Here is a 19,777-nt window from a genome sequence, read left to right on the forward strand (position 1 = left end):
ATTTTTTAAAAATAAAAAATAAAATTGCATTTATACCCCCTCCCGAAACTCTCTATTTAAATCTTGACTTTTTTTTTGTTAAGTTTTAGACTGAAAATACTGATGTTCGCAATTAAAATATTAAATTTTGCCTATCATCTAACATTCGCCTGTATACTTATGTATATATAAAAGGTAAATGTAATACATGTATGTGGAGTGAAATTACTGAAAGTATTTCATATTTTTTTGGAGCAAGGGGGTGTTAAGTATAATTAACTCTATTTATAATAAAAAGGTGTGTTTATATAATTTGATAAGGACACTATTTTATTTCACATTTTGTACTTACTATTATTTCATCTTTTACTTTTTCAGTTTCTAATACAAACTACATAACCTATGAAGGTAATTTACATTTTTGTTTAAGTTTTCACCAACAAGAAGTATATTCAAGAATGTTAAAACTACGGTAATAAAGAAGACAGGAAAGAGAGCAGAGCAAGCAACTTCATATAACATTATGGTACATACAAAGAAGCTGTTTGGCAGTAGTACATACACACAACAAACAAAGATATTTATCAAAAGTAGGATGTTTTGTACTGAACAAATACATCTTCTACAAGTATTTGTAATAAACTGATACCTAATTGACTGTATTTTATACTTGAGATGATGTAGTCTACCTATTTTGCTCAGACGATGGTAATTCAAGATGACTACAAAAGACGCATACATTAACTGTCAAAAAGAAGATTGATGGTAAAGAACATTCTACAGGGAAACACTACTTATCTAACTTCTACCGATCTACAAGAGAAGCATGTCCCTATAAAATATTTACACTCTTAGAAGTATATTTCAGCGTCAAATGCTGCAGCAACGAGGTTCACCATGGACCCGTCTGTGTCCTTCTCAAACACCGTCTCTTGTTCCCATTTTGCTGGTTCATCATCTCCTGAACCTGCCCGCATCCAAAGTAGACTATGAGAATAGTACTCTTTGATTTTTCTTGTAAATGGTACTCTAGCATGATAAAGATTGCAATCAATGTGCAAAGTTATCAGAAACGTCTATATATTGAATAGAGTGTAAATGCCTTCCTGCCGATGCTGTTGAGGGAACTCGTGCTTGGGTGGAGGGGAGTGGTGCATTTATCAAAACGGCATTGCATAGAATAGAATGTAGAATAGAATCTAGCAGCCACATAAGAACTCCAAGGATCGAGTCCATTGCATCAGATTTTCACTAATGGAGAATACGAAGGATGCTTGAAACTGATAGCATTACAATTATTTTCAAGGACCCTAAAGGAGAAGAAAAGTGCTACCTGATTCTTCTGCATTTCCATTATTTCAGCCTACAGAGTAGAAGAAAAGTAGGAAAGTGTCAACTAAAGGAGAAAACGAGAAAATGTACATGAGATAAGGAGATAAGGAATATGAATTGAGATACCTGCTTCTTCCGCAATTCCTCATTTTCCTCCTTCAGCTTGGCAACTTCTGCTTCCAACTCCATAGTGTATGCCTGGAAAATAAGTGAGTTCATATACCATTCGCAAGATAGACATCTTAGAAAGCCCAAATTGGAACTTCAGGTGGAGCTATAATTCTGTTAGTTTAGTAATTGCAAGCATATTACAGCTTATACTATTGTTTCTTAGAGCACACACTACATTACCTTGCCACAGATGAGACCTTATTAAGCATCTCATGAAGTGTAACTGGTCATAATCTTTCATCTCTTGTCACACTAGACCGTTATCATATTACCATTCGGCTGCATGAGATATCCAATTGTCTTATTATATGTTCATGGAATCCAACACATCCAAGGATGATAAAAGCAGAACGCTAAAGATAACATGCAGACCGATAGAAAGATGGAAGATCGTTATTTTCTTTATCCATGTCTTTGTCAATTAAGGGGCCATTTTGTTGTTTTCTAAGATCTTGGAGAGTAAGTATTGGCACAAACCGAACATAAAATAGGTTGCTGGTTACATCCATATATGGACAGACAAAACCCAAAAGCTTGGTCTAAACATTTACTATATGAATCATTCTCAAGCTTCTTGTGAAGTCCCAAGGAATGACAAATCAGGAGCCAACAATTTGAACAGATTATTGATCCGATATTACCTGCTCTTGACAGCTCCAGGAAGCAGTTACTAAACCAATTTCAGTCAATTTGCAAGGGGCATAAAACTAAAAATGAAAACCTAGAAAATCGGCAGGGTAAACATATGTAGATCCCAAAAGACACTATAGTGGACAGAAAAGGACTGCAGAAGTTCGAAGGATGGTAGAAAGCTTAAGGGATGGGTTTCCCAAAACTACTTAAGTAGCATCGAAGTGGCAGAAGAAGATTAAGCCATTCGAATGGAAACAACTACTCTCTGCAATCCAAATAGAAATATTGAACAAAACTTATTAGCAAGAAACGTTACCAAGAACAGACTCTTTTAATCTATTCATCAACGAGATATCCAATCTCAAAATAAAGCCTGGTAGTCCAGAAGTCTTAAACTAGTAAATATATAGAATCCATGAAATCATATGTAATCGTTTGAAAGTCTCAAGCTAATAGACCAGCCATACGTGTTAACAATTTTACCTGCTTACGAGCCCGCGATCTTGCAGCTGATTCTCTATTCTTAATCATCCTCCTTTGCCTTCTCTCAACAACTTTCTCCAAAGCAGCACTTTTTCTACCCCGTAAGCAGCCATTAAACACATACGGGACAGGTGAGACCGAGGATGTATCTCCATTACTTTTTGTAAGCCCGTCTGATGAAGCTGCAGGAGATCCTGTCGTAACTGTAACACCATTAGCTCCTAAACCAACCATCCCAACTCCTCCACCCTGTAGCGTTACATTTTGGACCATGGAATCGTTGATTGCTGGATCAGAGATCCCAATAATCCCACTCCTGATCCCTGGACTACCCAACTGACTACTCCTTGGAATTCCATACGCCAAGGTAGGCTGTTTGGGAAGGAGTGGTTGCTGTTGTGGCTGCGACAGCTGCTGCTGACTCCCCAGCTGCTGTGTAGCAGATCTAGCCCCATTTACATTCAACGGTAAAGTAGCAGATTGCAAAGCAATCTGATTACTACTTTCAGTAATTCTACCACCCATTAACCCTGCAGTCCCTCTAGCCGGCTGCTGCTGCTGATATCCAAACTCCAACATTGAACCATTCACAGGACGAGATAGATCGCCAAAAAAACCAACATTTTTAGCCTTGGCAGCCAATTGAGTCTCTTCCTTCACAACCCCAGCTCTCACCAAGAACTCCTCAAGAGTAATCTCTCCTAAAGTCTGTTGCCTCTGTGGCACACCAAATCCGCTGATGCTCCCAGTTGCATCTTTTCCCCCACCATATTCCTTCGATATATCCCGCCAAACCTCATCAACCGTCTTCTGGCTCAGCGTTCGAGGAAGGGTCAATGATCCCTGTTTCTGCAAATAGCCACTCCCCTCTTGGCAACCACCACCACTAGTAGATCCAACGTTCTGATTTTCCTCTGCACTCCATATGCTTTTTAGCAACTCATCCATGTTCATAGACCCAAAATCCTTCCCACTTCCTCCAACCGTACTCTGAAACTCCTCAAAAGTCAATGAATAGATCGAGGGCTGCCGCGTCAAAGGAAAATTTCCCGGCAGCCGTCCACCACCACCCGCCTCTGCTGGCGGCTCACTCCCAAAATTCTTGAAGTTTATATTACTCCCCATTTCAATCAAACTCTCCGTCCTTTTACTATAGAATCACCACCATAAGATGAATAAAAAATAACCAAACCTTCTTCAGCAATACTATCTCTAAATATACACCTCAAAATGCAGTATAAGAATTTATATATCTGCAGATTAGACACACAAATATAATAAGAAAACTCAGGCAACAGAAAATCACAATTCTAAGCTCCCACTAAATTCACTATCAAGAATCTCAAATTTTGAGCACATTCCCTTTCGCAGCATAAAGTTTCAAGAACAAGCTCCAGAAGCATCTACCCAGATTTTCACAGACTCCCACATATACATATGCAAAACCAACGAACATAAACGACTGATTCTCCAATAAGCCCACCAAAACTTCAACCCAAGGGGGGTAAAAGAAGAACAGAACCAGAATTGGAAAGCAAATGCAAGCGAGCCCACATGAAATATCTTTAAAAGTGATCAAAGCAAAAGCATGATTCTTCACAAAGTGAAAACAACAAACTTCTTACAAGAAAATATATATATATTTATATATTATATATAAATAAATATCAAGAAACTAAGCACAAGCTCTCATCATTGACTCAATTGTCCGAAAATTAGATACCGGCAAAGAAGTCTTAATTAAGAGATAAGTACAAACTGAAAAAATAAAATAAAAGGACAAATAAACACAAAGTAAACTTTCTATTATTCAAAAATAATAAAGAAAATGTGGAGAAATACTTTACTTTTTCCCTTTTTTTTTCTTTGGGCCCCTTTTTCTCTTTGGCCTGCTGCTACAAATGTTTATTGGGATCTCGCCATGTGTCTTGCTGTGGACTTTCAAGCGGAACTGGGATCACAGGTTATATATATAAAACATATATGAATATGTATATTGCAGTAAAATAATGGAGGTGGGGTCCATCTGGATGAAGCTTGGACCAATAATTATGAAGTAGGAGGGGTTGGTGTGACATCGGGCCAATGCCCAGAAGATAAGTGGGTTTATCTGCACCGCCCACGTATAGTGAAAGCAACGGTGAGATGAGGGTCAAGAGTTGCTTCTTGTCGTTTATGCCCAGGAATGGGGTAATGACGTGCGGCGCGGATTGAGTACGACACCCCCATGGTAGTGGGTGGGTGCGGGTGGTGGGGATTTGGTCTTTTTGTCGATGTTGGTAAGCACTTAGTTCTTTTTATTGAGATTGATCTTATAAATTATTATATATTTTTGTGATCTTATTTGTATTCTATAATCTATACTATTACTTAAGTATCTATAGTTCTATACTATTTAACTTAATTAGAAGAGATTTTGTGAAATTAATTTAATATGTAATTATGCGAAATATAGAGATTCTTTTTATAAGCAGCATATAAATTTATTTCTATTTAATCGATATATATAACTACCAACATTCAAAATATAAACTATCTAATTACCTTTTACTTCCCATCTTTATTCTTTAGACGTTTATAATAATTTTACTTCACGCTACAATTACAATAGAAATATTTTTTTTTAATTAATACTTTTTTTATTCATAAATACATTCATACAATCAAACATAATCTGAATTGAGGTTAGTGATGACATAATGAGTTGACTCAAATAAGGTCCACTTGAGGTTCTCGAGTTGGGTGATGTGTTTACCTGCAATACAAATCAATCGACTTGTTGAAGTGGTCTTCAATTAAAATATTTTATGCCTAAATTAGAATTTACTTAGGATATCATGAGACTACAAAAAGTTAGATCATAACGTAATTCAAGCATACTTTTGTGATTTGATTTGATCGGTATTTATAAAGGTCAAATTGTGAGGATATGTATTGAGCCACGTGTCACTTTGAGAGCCTTTGGACGGAGTTGGTCCCGAATTAATAAAAAACATGCGGAGATCCTCGTCCTGTTTGGTAAATATTTGACTTTTAAGTGCAAAATTGTTAACCCAATTTAAACCTCATTAAAACATATTTATTTTTTTAAAATTTCGTACATGCATCACGTGTATAAAAATGCTAGTATTGAATTATTTAAAATTTTAAATGTATCTACTTCTATAATAATTTATTATTTATTTATTTTATTTAAATACGTTTATTAACTCAAATTATTGATAAAATTGAATCAACTTTTAAATTAAAATGTATTGAAAAAAATATATATTCCAAAATTTTAAAAATTGTAGCTCTTTTAGTTACACTAAATTAGGAGATACACAATCATGTTGGCCACAAAGGACCATTGGTATCATGGTTGGCTAAAATATATTATAGTAGTATTGAGATTGGTCATAATTGTGCTATTAAATGCGCAACATTTGGCATGGTTGGGGGTGACAAACAAAAGAACACACTTGGTTCAAGTGTGACCATTTGTTTCTTTGTCAACACTCAACAATAATTCTGCCCGGGATAAGATAAGAGTTCTTTTTTTTTTAAAATCCCTAGAAGCTGCTCACTGCCCAAATACAAATAGGATTTTTTTTCCAAAAAAATATGAAAATAAAATAACTAGAAATCATATTTGATTTTCATTGAAATTTCTAGTTAAAATTATGTCTCAACGTTGATGTTGGCTGAGGATGGATAAATACTACTTTGGTTACGTTTATATTGGAAAGTATAGAAATAACAACATAACCATGATGCAAAACCAATATTTTTTTCTAATTATACTGGCTCGTCAAAAGTTCAAAAAATAATAATTTTTATGTTTCTCATATTAACATTTGTATACGTGCCTGTGATCATTAAGAATTTTGTAGATCGTTTTTTTTGAACAAGTTGATTACAGTTAGCTGTAAGTTTTAATCATTAGCAAGTATAACTATCAATATATCAATTAAAAAGATTTAAAAAATATTTTTTTTTAAAATAGATAAATTATTATTATCAAAATAAAGAGATGTGAATTTGAATTTACCACATTATGATTATACGAACTCAATTCAATAATTAAATTAGGTCTTATTGTCGACTGCTAATTTGATGGATCAGCATAAATAGAAGTTTATAAAGAAGTGGATACATAAAGGGAAAAAAATCATGCTACCAAAAAGGGCATAGAAACTATGGTACTTAAGTTTCACCAAAATAGAGGAATGATTGTCTTTTACCTATAACGAGAAACTTTAAGGTTGATTGTAATAAGTGGAGTGAGAAGCCTCCATTTGGCATACTTCAGTGACAAAAGAAAACAAGACACTTGGACTCACACTGGTGTTTGGGTTCCTCGTCAACAATCATGATCCGGAAGATGATGTTGTTCTTTTTCTTTTATCCTTTTTTAAAAATAATATGAGTATAGTTATATATAAAATTTCAATAATCAATTATTAATATAAAATAATAATTGAGATCACAACTACTGTTAAAATAAATAGACATATGGATGTTTATGTAGCTCCGATTTTATCAAATTAATTAGGCATCATTGATAGATGATAAGTTTAATCAGCTAAAGAAACGGTTTGAATTCATCAAATCAATGTCAAGAAATGTCCAAATTCCTAGTTAAAATATTGTGTCTACTACCAAAGAATAATGGGCTAAAAATAGGTAGTTTAACATCAAAATCCGAGTTGAAGATTCGAAATCTGAGTCCGGCCTCTGGCTAGTTGACAGCGCTGCAAAAGACAAGCCTTATACTCTCTAGTATACAGCAATGAAAGCACCATCCTGAGAATAACGGGAGTGGGTATGTTGTAAGTTAGCCACTGTTTTGGAGTTGTGGGTCAATTTATGAGCACCATTATACCTAATCATCACTATTCACTACCCTGTTTGTGAGGGTGGTGCAGTAGCGATCCTTTCCCAGCGTGTAACGAATAAATTGAAAGTGCTGGGGCTATTTAGTAATATTACGAGTTTAAGTCCAAAAAGTCAAAAACAAAACCCAATCGATTTTACGCATAAAACTAGACAGTTCCCCTGTGTTATCTGGACGGGTTTTTGATTTGTAAATGATTTGACTTCTCCTAATACCAATCAGATAGTTAAGACGACAGTCCTAGCCGATGCATTCATTCAACATAGACTGTCACTACAAGCATCATAACGTAGCAGAGCTGCAAATCAACAGAATCATCCATAATTGACACACGTTTCCACACCTTGAACTGGAATGGTATCACAGCTTTAGTGTAAGTAAGACTCTCATGCATGTAAACTGAAAAGCTCCAAGTTGATGCTAGCATAAGGTTAATGGTAATAATTGCTGCACAAATTCACGATTTATGTCTTGTTATACAATCTGCTTCGTGCAGCATTTTGTCAAGAGAAACAAATAATGGTCGAAAATCACAGAGACAGAACAGCCTTGGCTAATAGCTGAAGCGAAACTTGCAAAATTTTGCCAAACAAGTTAAACATAAATTTCGATACACAGCAACTATTTCACTAAGTAATCGTAGACCAATTCCACGTAACAGTATATTTTACAAATTTCAATCACCAACTCTAACTAAAACCATAGGCTTTAGACTGGTGGTGGTGCTCTAGTCAATAAAGGGAAAAAAGGATTTCTTGGCACCAAATGCATTATATAGCTAAAATGGTGCAAAAACTTACCTTCAGTAACTACGTCTACGCCTCCTAAAATGCCTGAGAATAAAGCTGTCCGCATAGAGAGGATAGTTTTTTCTTATCAAACCCTTTATGCATTTCCAGTACGAGAAATCGACCAATTCTCCATCTTTCCGAACTATGAATAAGCATCTAGAGCTTTCAAAATTTGGATGGTACCCAATCTGTCAACCAGAAATAAAAATTCTGCAGCTATCAGCTACTGAACTCAACTGTTAAAGATACATAAATTTGTATATACGTAATTATGTGATCAAGAAACCTTATTTAACAACCTGCTTCCTTTGTATTATGAAAAATCGTCTGGGTGAGCTTTTAGGCAGACAATAAGGTAAAAAAGAAAAAACAAGTATACTTGTGATAGGTGCCATTCCCATGCTCCTTTGCCAGATGATACTTTCTATAGAAAACGTGCAAAAATAGACTAAACCTTATAGTGTCTTACCATAAAACTTCACTAATCCAACACCCATCACAAAAAGAAAAGACCATGAATTTACTGAAATACAAAACAAAGAAACACATATTCTAAAATTTTTAATATTTCAATGCCTAACACATGCACATATAAATGTACCGAAAAAATATTAACCTTTCAATAATAATATTATCTCATATTTACAAAGTGATGTTAGTATTATTTTTCAATTTCTTTTATTAATATTTTAAAATTATTAATCGGGTCTACCAGGTCCATCCAATGGGTCTTGGGTCTGGAGCAGGTTTGAGTCCAAAATTTCCTCAATGGAGCGGGTCCCGAGTTTTGGCAAACCCGGCCTATTGCCATCCCTACCCTTGTATAGACTTGCCTACAAGAAAAAGACACGCGGAACCTCATACTTCAATTTTTATTACCAATTTTTTTCTTTCTGAGAATAACTTCGAGCACGAGAGCTGGACAACAAAGTAAGCATTGGCTGCCACTTTAAGGATCATGTTATTATACAACATTTTAGTTTCTGAAGAAACTTAATCATGATGTGTTCAGGCTGTGTTTGACCTTGTACAAAAAGAAAATTCAATATGGAAAAGAAAAAAAGAGGTAATCATGAATTGCATTGGCATGATCTTCCCCCTGTCAATGGAACATTCTGTTTTTGTTCATCCACGAGCTGAGAGTAAGGAACTATGTGTTTTCTTGTCAAATTGCTTCCTCGATGTCTTAAAAGAAAGAGTGTAATAGCCATAACTTTCACAAATAGAGACGAAGCCTATATCAAAAGGCTAATGGTGGGCAAACAGTCTCATATATTAATCATAAAGGGCATAAGATTGTTCAACTAGAAAGAGTATTATGTCTCAGCATATGCTCCATAAGTTCTTCCCATGTTGACAAGCAGTAAACGATTGTTTTGCATATTATGTGGATTTTATGGCATCCCAGAAGCAGCCCCAACCCAACCACTTGATTATGCTAAATCATATTCAGCACATCATAGAACAAATGTAGTATTGTCATACTACAAATACTAAAGCAATATCAAACACATTATCATGGTTTCTAGTAAATTTCTGGATGTTCTCCTGTATCTTCAGATCGTAGTTCTATTATCATACTCTGAAAGGCAATCTAGAAGTGTTTTTCTATGCACTTTTTCGTAAGAATTTCAGCTGTGAAGTTCTTGCCCTACTCATGCTGGCATAGGGGTTTTGAAACAGGAAAAGTTCATAGATAGAATTGCTCAAATTATAGAGAAAGTTCAAATCCCCCCCCCCCCCAATTATTTCTTGGTGAAGAATAACTGAACACAAACAATTGAATTAAAGAATATAAGCAAAAAAAACTAAATGTCAAAATGAGAGAGGGGGAGGAAGGGACACACCGTGATGTAATCAACCCCACATCCAATCTTCTTTTCACTCTCTGGATGATATGGAAGCAACCTCTCCAGAATCATTCTCTCATGTTCAGGACTCAATCTATCACCACTTTCATATCTGTGAAAGACAAATGATAAAATGGGTTTAGATGTCTAGTCTTAAACAATCTACATCATTCATTAGCATCACCCACACTCAAGAATGGAAACAAGATCCCACTTTTGCTCAAAATCATGATTCAGACGTCAAGATCCAATCAACTGGAAAAGTAAAGCAATCTCCGGCACCTTAAAAGGACAAATCGAGCTTGTTTAATCAGTAAAACTTCTTCACATCATACAGAAGTCCTTGCTCTCAAACACAAGTTCCATCCTTTTCTGAATGAGATCCAAAATCCTAATTATAATCCTTCAGGAGACCCAATACAAATATTCCAGTTTAGTAAGCTTGCATCGTCAAAGTTTGCCATCCTAATAAACCATATAAGCAACGATTTAACAATATTGAACTAGCAAACCCCCTTGCTTCTTTAAATTTCACCTGTTTATTTTATAAGAAAGACAAAAGATTTGTTCCACATCATCTTAAGCATGAACCAGCAGCACACAATCAGACACTAAAACTGACCAAGAAATGATGACTTCTAAACTCCCAACAATTATACCATATTTCCATATCCCTTCACAGCCTAAGAACAAAAATGTTACTAGAGTCACTCATGAACAAATTACACGACTTCACCCTACTGAAAATAAAATTTAAGGATTGGAATCAAGGAGCTTACTTTCCAGAGTGAAGAATCATTCTAACAAAGCCAACAAGAGGCACAGTGTCCTCCAAAATCTGGTCCTCCCAGTCTACCCACGTGTCACCATCTCCACTCTTCTTCCCACTTTCATCGTCCTCCGAACTTTCCTTCGCGGACCCATCGTCATCGTTAGCGGGCGGCGATGCCACCACCGGTTTCCTCAGTAAGTCCGCCCCATATGACGCCGCCTGCCGACTGTTCCCAACCGACCCGCCTTCGTCCGACCCGGTGTTTATAGCGCACAACCGAGCTTTGCACAATGGAAAAGATAAAGAAAAAGGGCATAAATTTGGGTTTTTTGAGATGGGCTTGCTGTGGAAGGAACGAATATTAGGTGAATTAGAAGCAGAAATCAAAGCCATCTTATTATGATGGTATAGAATTTCGCTCAACTTCTGTGGTTTTTTCTACACTTCAAAATTAAGACTACTAATCATTTTCTTGATCGTTTCGCAACAGGGGACGGTCGGATCTTCGTCTTCCCTACAGTTGAAGAGTAGAAGATAAAGCTGTGCAAGTGACCGAGTGCGGAAACGGAATGTTTTGCTTGGCGGGGTGGATTTTGGATAACGGATAATGGGTGTGGACTGGAAAACCCGACCCGATACCCACGCTGCAGCGTGCAGGCAAATGCATATACCAAATTAACTAACGGCTTGGGTTCCCAATGGCCTATATCATGAGTGATGGGTCCAGCGGCGAGGCCCAACAATATATCAAAGAGGCTTTAAACAAGTTTTCTCATATCCATCTAAGTGCTTATTTATTTTTAAAGAAAATAAGAAAATTCAACGTACTATCCTTTACGATGGATGAATACGTACACAGCGATACGAAAAATTTCAAATTTTAAAAAATACGATAGGATACTAATATGATTATTTAATATTTTTAAAAGTCGATCCATTATCACATTTTATAAACTTAAGCTTGCTCAAATATTTGTTAAGTTATTAATATTAAATAATTATTTTATATGACAAATGAATTTTTAAATTAGATTATCATTTAACATGTTATCAAAGTCAGACAAAAAAAAAAAAAAAAATCTTGAATTCGCATCTCAATGCTCGGGAGGGCCGAAAACTCTTGAATGGTACTGCACTTTTGCATGGTTTGAAGATAATTTATAAGACTTAAGATCAAATTCTCCTCCTCAGTATTTCTTGAATTGTGCTGAAAAGTGCATAGGAAAAAAGAGGTAAACATCCCTAACATGTTCAGCTTTAGGTTCCATGCTTGTCAAGCAAGATGAAGATTCTCATAATGCTCATACTATATTCTTATTATCATTTCATTTCTACATATGATTAATGAAAAAGATAATGATTGAGTTTAATTTATAGTTGTAAGAATATGAACACTACTGTTACATAAGAGAGTTAAGACAGGGCACGGGATCATTGTCCCCATTATTATTAACATTGATAAGTACAAAAACATGCCCACTACCACGGTGATTACAACTTCAGCCAAATCATAATGATAAAAATTAACTTCAACTCTGATACAACGTTGTAATCATTAAAATATAGACTTCGTTAATTGTTTCTTTTAGACTCATGTTATGGGCATATACCAACTCCCGGAAAAGGAAAAACAACTCAAATTACATATAAACCTTATTGTTTTTTAACTTAGAATCGAATTGAAATATTTGAAAAATATCTCTCACGATATTTTCATCGTAATCTGACTATTCTTTTGAACTAAAAGATATGATTTATACCAAATTTTATGCAAGACCTCTCTAATTACTTTATCAGTGTTGCATTGTTTTAAGATAAAGATTGTCAACACAATGAAATGATACATAGATTAAAGAACAAATATAAAAAGAGTATTAGATATTATTATCTATTTCTAGTATTCGATCATATTCTCAATTTTTATTTAATAAATTTTCTCTCTATTGAAAGAAAATGGAAGATATTTAAGTACCTCTATACATTTCTCCACGTGTTATTATTATTTTGTATATTTTTTAAAAAAATAACTGTATTTTAAAAAAATATATTTATAATTTCATCAAATTTCTTTAAAATACAAGTATAAATGTAATTAATATTAATTATATTTATTATATGATTGAACATACTAGAATTATTTTGCAGGTTAAAAAAGGTGGTGGTGATATTAGTGTGTAGATGGGTCCAAGGGCGGACCAGGCGGAGCATAAGACAAGCTATTACTGTCTTGGCCGACAATCCCAATTACCGAGTCTTCCCTTTGTTCTTTTTAACCTTCAAAGTTCCAACATCGTACAGAGACGGGGAAAGAAAGAAAGAAACCAAAATTTATTATTATTATTAACAGTCTTGGATTGGTTTTACTCAAACAAATACGCATTGCCTTTACTCCAACTCCAATCCTCTGTACACAAACTACTAAATTATTCATACAGAACCCGGAAACTAGAACAAAATACACATCAAATTACAGCTAAGTCTCGGCTTGCACAGTCTGCCAGTTCACAGCCCATACGTAATAACAACACATTCTGATCGATCTCCCATCGAAACTCCAACCTAAGACAACACAGACTTCAATATAACTCTCTCTTCTCTTTTTCATCGCTTTAATTTCCCCTCTTTTTCTTTCTCCGTTTCAGCTCTCCACTTTGCTTCTGCTTCCAATTACTGCCCACTTCTTTTCTTGATTGTTCTCTTGTTTTCAAGAAAAAAAAAGAGTGTTGTCTTAAACTGTGACTGTCTTACTCTAGTGTTGTTATTGAGCTAGGACTTGTTGATCTGGGAGAAGTATAGTGACTAATGGAGGGCGGAGAAGGAAGCCCCGGGAGAATGGAGGGTACGAAGATGAGGCTACAGGCTGATCGGGCCTTCAGTTTAGAGCCCGATGAGGCGGTGTCGTCGCCGGTCACTCGGCAGAAAGCTGCCGCCGCGAAACAGTTCATTGAGAATCATTACAAGAATTATTTGCAGGGCTTGCAAGATCGCATGGAGAGGTGAATTCTCTTTCTGCTTCATTTCTTGCGTTAATGCCGGCTTTGACTTCGGTGAATTTACCCTTTTTCTTGAAGTAATACTGCTAACTCTAAAAATTTAACTAGATAATAAATGTAAGAATTTTGTATTTTGAGAATGAATATGTGTACATCAATGTGTGTTTGCAAAAGGGTTCTGTTGAATTTTCATTTTTCTTCCTTTTATTTGCGTGGTGATTTAGGAGGAGAGCTTTGCAGAGAAGGGCGCAAGAGGCTCAGGTATCTAGCGAGGAGGAAGAGAGAATGCTGAGGAATTTGGAGAGAAGGGAAACTGAGTATATGAGATTGCAGAGGCATAAAGTAGGCATCGATGACTTTGAACAGCTGACTGTCATTGGTAAAGGAGCATTTGGCGAGGTATTCTGATTTTCTTTCCAGTCTAACAATCTTGATTTGCAAGTTCCAGTTTTTGCACATTGCATTTGCATTTGTAGAGTTTTAATCAGTTATTTTTCACTTGATCTAAATGGTTAAGGAGAGGATCTCATTGTGTGGGGTAAGAAATATGAAGAACTGATCCGATCTCTCATAGAATTCAGTGCCATCTAGAGTGTAGAGCTGTGGAATGGAGTAATTGTAAACAATTAACAAATTTTAAAAATAATTGAATATTCTTTCAGCATTTATATAGTAGTTGTCCTAATAGTTATATCTTATCTTAATCTGTTCAAAAACCTAACAGACTGTGCTTTTCCTATATGGGATTTGGTTATCTGGGATTCGAATCCCAGATCATCTTTTCTTTTGGTTATATTTGTAGTATTCTTGTAAGTTCTAAGTTTATGATGTCGGAAGTGAAGTTTGCTTTAGGATTTGTGAGGCCTTGCACCTTTGTCAATTGTATGATTGTCCTTCTCACACGAGCAAGAATGAGTACTATCTCCATTTCATAATGATTGTGTAGATTAGACTAAAACTGGTCATTTAGCTTAAGATTGAACTAACGATGGGTGCCATTTTTGTTGGTTTTGATACAATTCATAGAATATTTCAATCCCTGCTAACTATTATCACTATAAACAGGTTTTTGGTGTTAAAAGCCTCAAACAAGTGATGAAATAGAACTTCAAAAAGCCCCTTGACTGATAGAGAATGCATAAAATCCAGTTCATCTATACATAATGCAGAGAACTTGGCTTCTGCTACTTTTCTGCTCAGTTTTATCAAAATCTTTAGAATGGGGCACGAGGCATTGTGTTGGTTGCAATATTTCTTACTAAGATGACCCACGTCATATTTGTTGAATGCTTAATGTTCACTAGAAGATGTATATATATATAAGAAAAGCATCTTTATATGTTTTATTTTCACAGAATTAGCCATGCTCTATATGAGACTATGACTCGCATGTGACCTGGTGAAGTGGTGCAGGTGAGACTATGCCGTGCTAAAAATACAGGAGAAATATATGCCATGAAGAAATTGAAAAAGTCAGACATGCTTAGCCGTGGACAGGTTAGAGAGTAGAATTCACACTGAAAAAAGAAAGATACAATATTGTCAACTACTACATCTGAATTCTACTTTAATTTATAGGTTGAGCATGTTCGATCTGAGAGGAATTTACTAGTGGAGGTTGATAGTCGGTGCATAGTGAAGCTCTTTTATTCCTTCCAAGATTCTGACTACTTATACCTTATCATGGAGTATTTACCTGGTGGTGATATTATGACTTTGTTAATGAGAGAGGATATTCTTTCCGAAGATGTTGCCCGGTTTTACATTGCAGAAAGCATTCTTGCTATCAATTCAATCCACCAGCATAGTTATGTACACAGGTAAACATATACATTTTATTTAAACTCAAATGAATGATAAGCTCCATTGAAGAAGTTACGTCTATGGTGATGATTTTTGCTGGCTTTACCTTGTGGAATAAGATCGTAGTATGAACAGAAAAGGCTGACATCTTATTAAGCTGAAAGATACCTTGACATAGTAATAACTTGAAAGTCTTTAAATGCTGAATGCTGGCAAGGGTTTGTTATTTACAAAATGCTTGTGATATGACCAAAAATCCAGTGAAGTTCTCCATGAACTTGATCGAAATTTATTTTCATACCGTTATCCTTCGAAAATGCTGCAGAAAGGTACAACAATGTTATAGTTCTTGCTCAATAGCTTTGCCATGTGTAATTACACTGGAAATCTTGTAGATTATATTAGCGCCAAACCTTTATTTTCACTGCACTTTATTCCTCCAAGGCCGGTTTTCCCTTTCTTTTTATAATTTATTATTTTAACCCAAAGCACTGAAATACCGAAGCCAATGATATAGATGTTTACGTTGGACCTGTTGACTAGTGTTTTCACATTTAAATGAGTGGTTATGCTTATCTGTTTTATGGAACATGTATTCATTCCAAAAGTTTTCTTGCTGTAGGGATATCAAGCCCGATAATCTGATATTGGACCGAAACGGGCATTTAAAGCTTTCCGATTTTGGTTTGTGTAAGCCTCTGGAAAAATATTCATCAATGTTGTTGGAAGATGACGATTTTACCACTCAGGACTCTACAACCGATGGTGAAGGGCATACAGGCGCAGAGACTGCTCCTTGGTTAATGGCGAAGGAGCAGTTACAGCAGTGGAAGCGCAACCGTCGTGCCCTGGTAAGCTTTCTTATTCCAATTTTCTTTATGTAGTTGTGCATATTGTTGATATTTTCTTTCCAGTTATTGTTTTCACTATTTTATTTGTGAGAAAGTTTTCAGAACAAGAAAATTGTATACTTCATCTTGCAGGCATACTCTACTGTGGGAACCCTTGATTATATGGCACCTGAAGTTTTGTTGAAGAAAGGATATGGAATGGAGTGTGACTGGTGGTCGTTGGGGGCAATTATGTATGAGATGCTCATTGGTTATCCTCCCTTCTGTTCTGATGATCCTAGAATGACATGCCGCAAGGTATCCTTGATCTCATAATTTATTCTTGATTTATTGCATATATTAAATCTTATGGACATAAAAAATTGGAATTCATATGCTACTCCTGTGAAACTATCATTGGAGATTCCTTTCCAAAGGACATGCTTTTGGAGTCACTGTCCTTTCCAAGCTTTCAACTAAATCAAATTAGTAGGACCTTGTTCGGGGTGAAATACTCTTAATCAGGCTAATAATTTTGTTAAAATACAACTGAAATCTTTGTACTTGTTAGTTAAACTAATTATGTTCCTCCTTTTTGTATCAGATAATAAACTGGAGAGCATGCTTGAAGTTCCCTGAAGAACCAAAAATCTCTGATGAGGCAAAGGATCTGATCTGTCACTTGTTATGTGATGTTGACAAAAGGCTGGGTACTAGAGGCGTTGAAGAAATAAAGGTATGCAACTGTTACAACTACCATTCTGATACAAGGGTAAAAATTTATGCTTTTGGCATTTATAGCCGAAGCTTATTAATATCATAATATCTTGAGGTTATTTCAACTTCAGGAACATCCATGGTTCAGAGGGGTTAAATGGGACTCCCTTTATGAAATGGAAGCTGCCTATAAGCCGACAGTGAATGGAGATTTAGACACACAGAATTTTGAAAAGTTTGATGAAGTGAGTTTTCCCTATAGATTTTTGTCAGCTTTAGAACTTTGCATCTGAAAGCATACGTCATAGAAATTGTGCAAAGAGTTTTGGTTATTGTGAACGATCATTGAATCCTATGGCAGTGGAAATGCTAGCTGTAATACCTTTTCCCATAGTTTCTAATAATTTCTCCAATGTTTGTGCCTCTGTTTCTATCTTTTCTCAGGGAGAAAAGCCACCATCTAATGCACCAAGAGTCGGACCTTGGAGGAAGGTAATGGAATTATCTTTACATTTTTTACTACTTTGACTGAAACTGTCAATCAAAATGTGATCTTTTAAAGAAGATTCCACAAATAATTGCTTTCATACAAGACCCACACTGTGTAGTGGACACTGCCGAAATGATCACTGAGGGTAATAACTTAGTTCACCAATAAATTTCAAGGGACATTTAAAGTAGTTGATTATGTAAAAGAATGGATCTTCAGGTTTAAGAATCTTTATTTTGCTGCTATGTTAAGCTGTTTTGATTCTTGCTGATATGATTGGAAAGTTTGGAATTGCGTGTGCATTGATTGATAACTACGATGTTACGTTACAAAAAATTAGAAGAATATAGTTGACGTGTTTTCTCCTCTCAAAGCGTCATTTTGAGATCAAATTGGAGCTTCTTGTAAGAAACTAAAATTTTGATTAGGCAACTCTTTGGAGCTGGTTAATGTCTCACAAACTTGAGGGGTATACTAGGGAAAGCATTGCTTTAGACATTTGAAGAAATTTTCTCAACTTGTTTTGCCAGTCTCCTATTTGTTATAAATTAGGTAACCTGAACACAAGTTACGGCTCTACATTTGAAGAGTCTTTTCTTCTCCTTGATGAATACATACTTTGATGGGCAGATGTTGACATCAAAAGATGCCAATTTTATTGGATATACATTCAAGAAATCCGATCTCCTGAAATCAGCTGGAACTGCAGGTATGCTATTGAAAAGTTGCGGAATAGTGGATTTACTTTTCCAATCCTGCTTTGATCGGCATCTCTAAACTCTAACACAAACTATTCCAAAAATGCTCATAAAAAAAAATTTACGTTCATCTGGTTGAAGTCTGTTTATCAGCATAACCCTCAAGTTTACAATCAACCCTTTTGAGAATCCTTAATTTTGAAATCTACAGCCATTTTCAGATCATATTCTCATTTCTGAGCCACAATGCATTTGCACGACTCAGATCTCTAATATTACATGCTCGTCTGCTGCTAAGGATTGAGAGCAGACATTAAATTAGAGATATCCAGCAATGCTTGTTTGTTTCTTTCTCGCATTTTCCTGATACATAGTGTATATTATGATATCTACTGATCTCTATTATACCATGGTGGTCATGCAGGAATAGACGTGAGCTCAAATGGATCTTCCAAACCTCCATCTCTAATGTCACTATTTGGTAATTCGACCCTTCCGATGCTCTTTTCAAACTTTTTATGTTAAGTAAACAAGCAAAGGTTTCATTCATCAAAATTGTCATAAACAATGACATTCAACCGGTGTGCCGTTCTAGTTATAACATATGTTCCCTTCGTGTAAAGTCACATACTACCTGGTTTGATGTCTGAAATCAGGCGTGTAATTGCCTTCTTACATTTTCTCCCTTGTGATTGTCCAATCACAGGCCAGATAGACCTGCAAGACACTGTAATAGCCGAGGATGACCCGAAGCCACAAACTTGACTCATTTACATGAATATTGATTCTTCAAAGAGGGGTTATCTGCAAGGAAATGCTAATTTCTGTACAGAGAAGTTCATCAGTTTTTGCAGCTGGATACAATTTTGTCCAATTTTTCCATTGTTTTTGTTTCTTCCGCCCACGTAAAGCCAATAAGTATGTTAAGTTCATTGAATACTTTTTGTTTTGGTGGGAAAACATTTATATTTGCAAAAATAATACTTTCCATAATTCACAATATTATTATTATTTCTGATGATGAGTAGCTTATTCTTTTCTGCAAAATGGTTGATTTAGACTTTGTGTTCATGTAATTTTCTTTTGAGGCCAGATATTCTTGTTGCACCTCTAAGAATGAACGAGCGAGGCATAAGAGTCCAGTTCTTCTAGATAGTGGAGTTTATGAAGATGAATTCGACCTTGTAAAAAAGGCTACTTTTTTTTTCCTTATATATATATATATAATTTAGTTTCTCCTTGCCAACCAAATGAATATTGACAAAAGTATATACTCAATTTGGCAAATATTTCATATGGATGGCACATAAATTACTATCAGTAGCAGATAAGAAATTTGAGCGGGTTTATAAGTTTCAA

At 35.4% G+C, this 19,777-nt stretch overlaps 3 protein-coding genes across 6 annotated transcripts; 1 reads left to right on the forward strand and 2 right to left on the reverse strand.

Annotated features, from left to right (window-relative positions):
* Window positions 1–471: 471 nt before the first annotated feature.
* Window positions 472–4,544, reverse strand: ABF2 (abscisic acid responsive elements-binding factor 2). 3 transcript variants are annotated; one of them, XM_011076125.3, is made up of 5 exons: window positions 4,446–4,544; window positions 2,599–3,851; window positions 1,438–1,509; window positions 1,313–1,342; window positions 472–946 (listed from the first exon to the last, which is right to left on the reverse strand). In XM_011076125.3, the coding sequence occupies exons 2-5, from the start codon at window positions 3,721–3,723 to the stop codon at window positions 872–874; spliced, it is 1,302 nt and encodes a 433-aa protein (XP_011074427.1). In that variant the 5' UTR covers window positions 3,724–3,851; window positions 4,446–4,544; the 3' UTR covers window positions 472–871. The 3 variants fall into 3 exon arrangements, 2 of the variants coding, with proteins under 2 accessions (XP_011074427.1, XP_011074426.1); XM_011076124.3 differs by lacking the exon at window positions 4,446–4,544 and having other exon boundaries at window positions 2,599–4,319; XR_016064785.1 differs by lacking the exons at window positions 472–946; window positions 4,446–4,544 and adding an exon at window positions 1,663–1,761 and having other exon boundaries at window positions 2,599–4,323.
* Window positions 4,545–8,035: 3,491 nt separating this feature from the next.
* On the reverse strand, window positions 8,036–11,507 carry LOC105159164 (protein DCL, chloroplastic). Of its 2 annotated transcripts, XM_020692281.2 has the most exons (4): window positions 10,895–11,507; window positions 10,113–10,227; window positions 8,978–9,098; window positions 8,294–8,453 (listed from the first exon to the last, which is right to left on the reverse strand). In XM_020692281.2, the coding sequence occupies exons 1-4, from the start codon at window positions 11,278–11,280 to the stop codon at window positions 8,431–8,433; spliced, it is 645 nt and encodes a 214-aa protein (XP_020547940.1). In that variant the 5' UTR covers window positions 11,281–11,507; the 3' UTR covers window positions 8,294–8,430. The 2 variants fall into 2 exon arrangements, with proteins under 2 accessions (XP_011074428.1, XP_020547940.1); XM_011076126.3 differs by lacking the exon at window positions 8,978–9,098 and having other exon boundaries at window positions 8,036–8,453; window positions 10,895–11,489.
* Window positions 11,508–13,303: 1,796 nt separating this feature from the next.
* LOC105159165 (Protein kinase family protein) lies at window positions 13,304–19,439 on the forward strand. Its single transcript, XM_011076128.3, has 12 exons — window positions 13,304–13,883; window positions 14,105–14,279; window positions 15,294–15,377; window positions 15,459–15,700; window positions 16,306–16,534; window positions 16,667–16,831; window positions 17,118–17,249; window positions 17,362–17,475; window positions 17,675–17,722; window positions 18,351–18,429; window positions 18,843–18,899; window positions 19,125–19,439. The coding sequence occupies exons 1-12, from the start codon at window positions 13,690–13,692 to the stop codon at window positions 19,181–19,183; spliced, it is 1,578 nt and encodes a 525-aa protein (XP_011074430.1). The 5' UTR covers window positions 13,304–13,689; the 3' UTR covers window positions 19,184–19,439.
* The last annotated feature ends 338 nt before the right edge of the window (window positions 19,440–19,777 follow it).

This window comes from Sesamum indicum, linkage group LG3 (assembly GCF_026168435.1).
Source record: "Sesamum indicum cultivar Baizhima isolate 11 linkage group LG3, ASM2616843v1, whole genome shotgun sequence".
Taxonomy (NCBI): domain Eukaryota; kingdom Viridiplantae; phylum Streptophyta; class Magnoliopsida; order Lamiales; family Pedaliaceae; genus Sesamum; species Sesamum indicum.

Excerpts from the sequence above, each read along its gene's own strand:
- ABF2 (XM_011076125.3), bottom strand. The coding sequence starts at position 3,723 with ATGGGGAGTAATATAAACTTCAAGAATTTTGGGAGTGAGCCGCCAGCA. Across the intron at positions 1,510-2,598 it reads GATCGCGGGCTCGTAAGCAG|GCATACACTATGGAGTTGGA; the intron begins GTAAAATTGTTA and ends CTTATTTTCCAG. Across the intron at positions 947-1,312 it reads TGGAAATGCAGAAGAATCAG|GTTCAGGAGATGATGAACCA; the intron begins GTAGCACTTTTC and ends GGATGCGGGCAG.
- LOC105159164 (XM_011076126.3), bottom strand. The coding sequence starts at position 11,280 with ATGGCTTTGATTTCTGCTTCTAATTCACCTAATATTCGTTCCTTCCAC. Across the intron at positions 10,228-10,894 it reads ATGATTCTTCACTCTGGAAA|ATATGAAAGTGGTGATAGAT; the intron begins GTAAGCTCCTTG and ends TGTCTTTCACAG. Across the intron at positions 8,454-10,112 it reads GTGGGGTTGATTACATCACG|ATTGGGTACCATCCAAATTT; the intron begins GTGTGTCCCTTC and ends TCTGGTTGACAG.
- LOC105159165 (XM_011076128.3), top strand. The coding sequence starts at position 13,690 with ATGGAGGGCGGAGAAGGAAGCCCCGGGAGAATGGAGGGTACGAAGATG. Across the intron at positions 16,535-16,666 it reads AGCGCAACCGTCGTGCCCTG|GCATACTCTACTGTGGGAAC; the intron begins GTAAGCTTTCTT and ends TTCATCTTGCAG. Across the intron at positions 16,832-17,117 it reads CTAGAATGACATGCCGCAAG|ATAATAAACTGGAGAGCATG; the intron begins GTATCCTTGATC and ends TTTTTGTATCAG.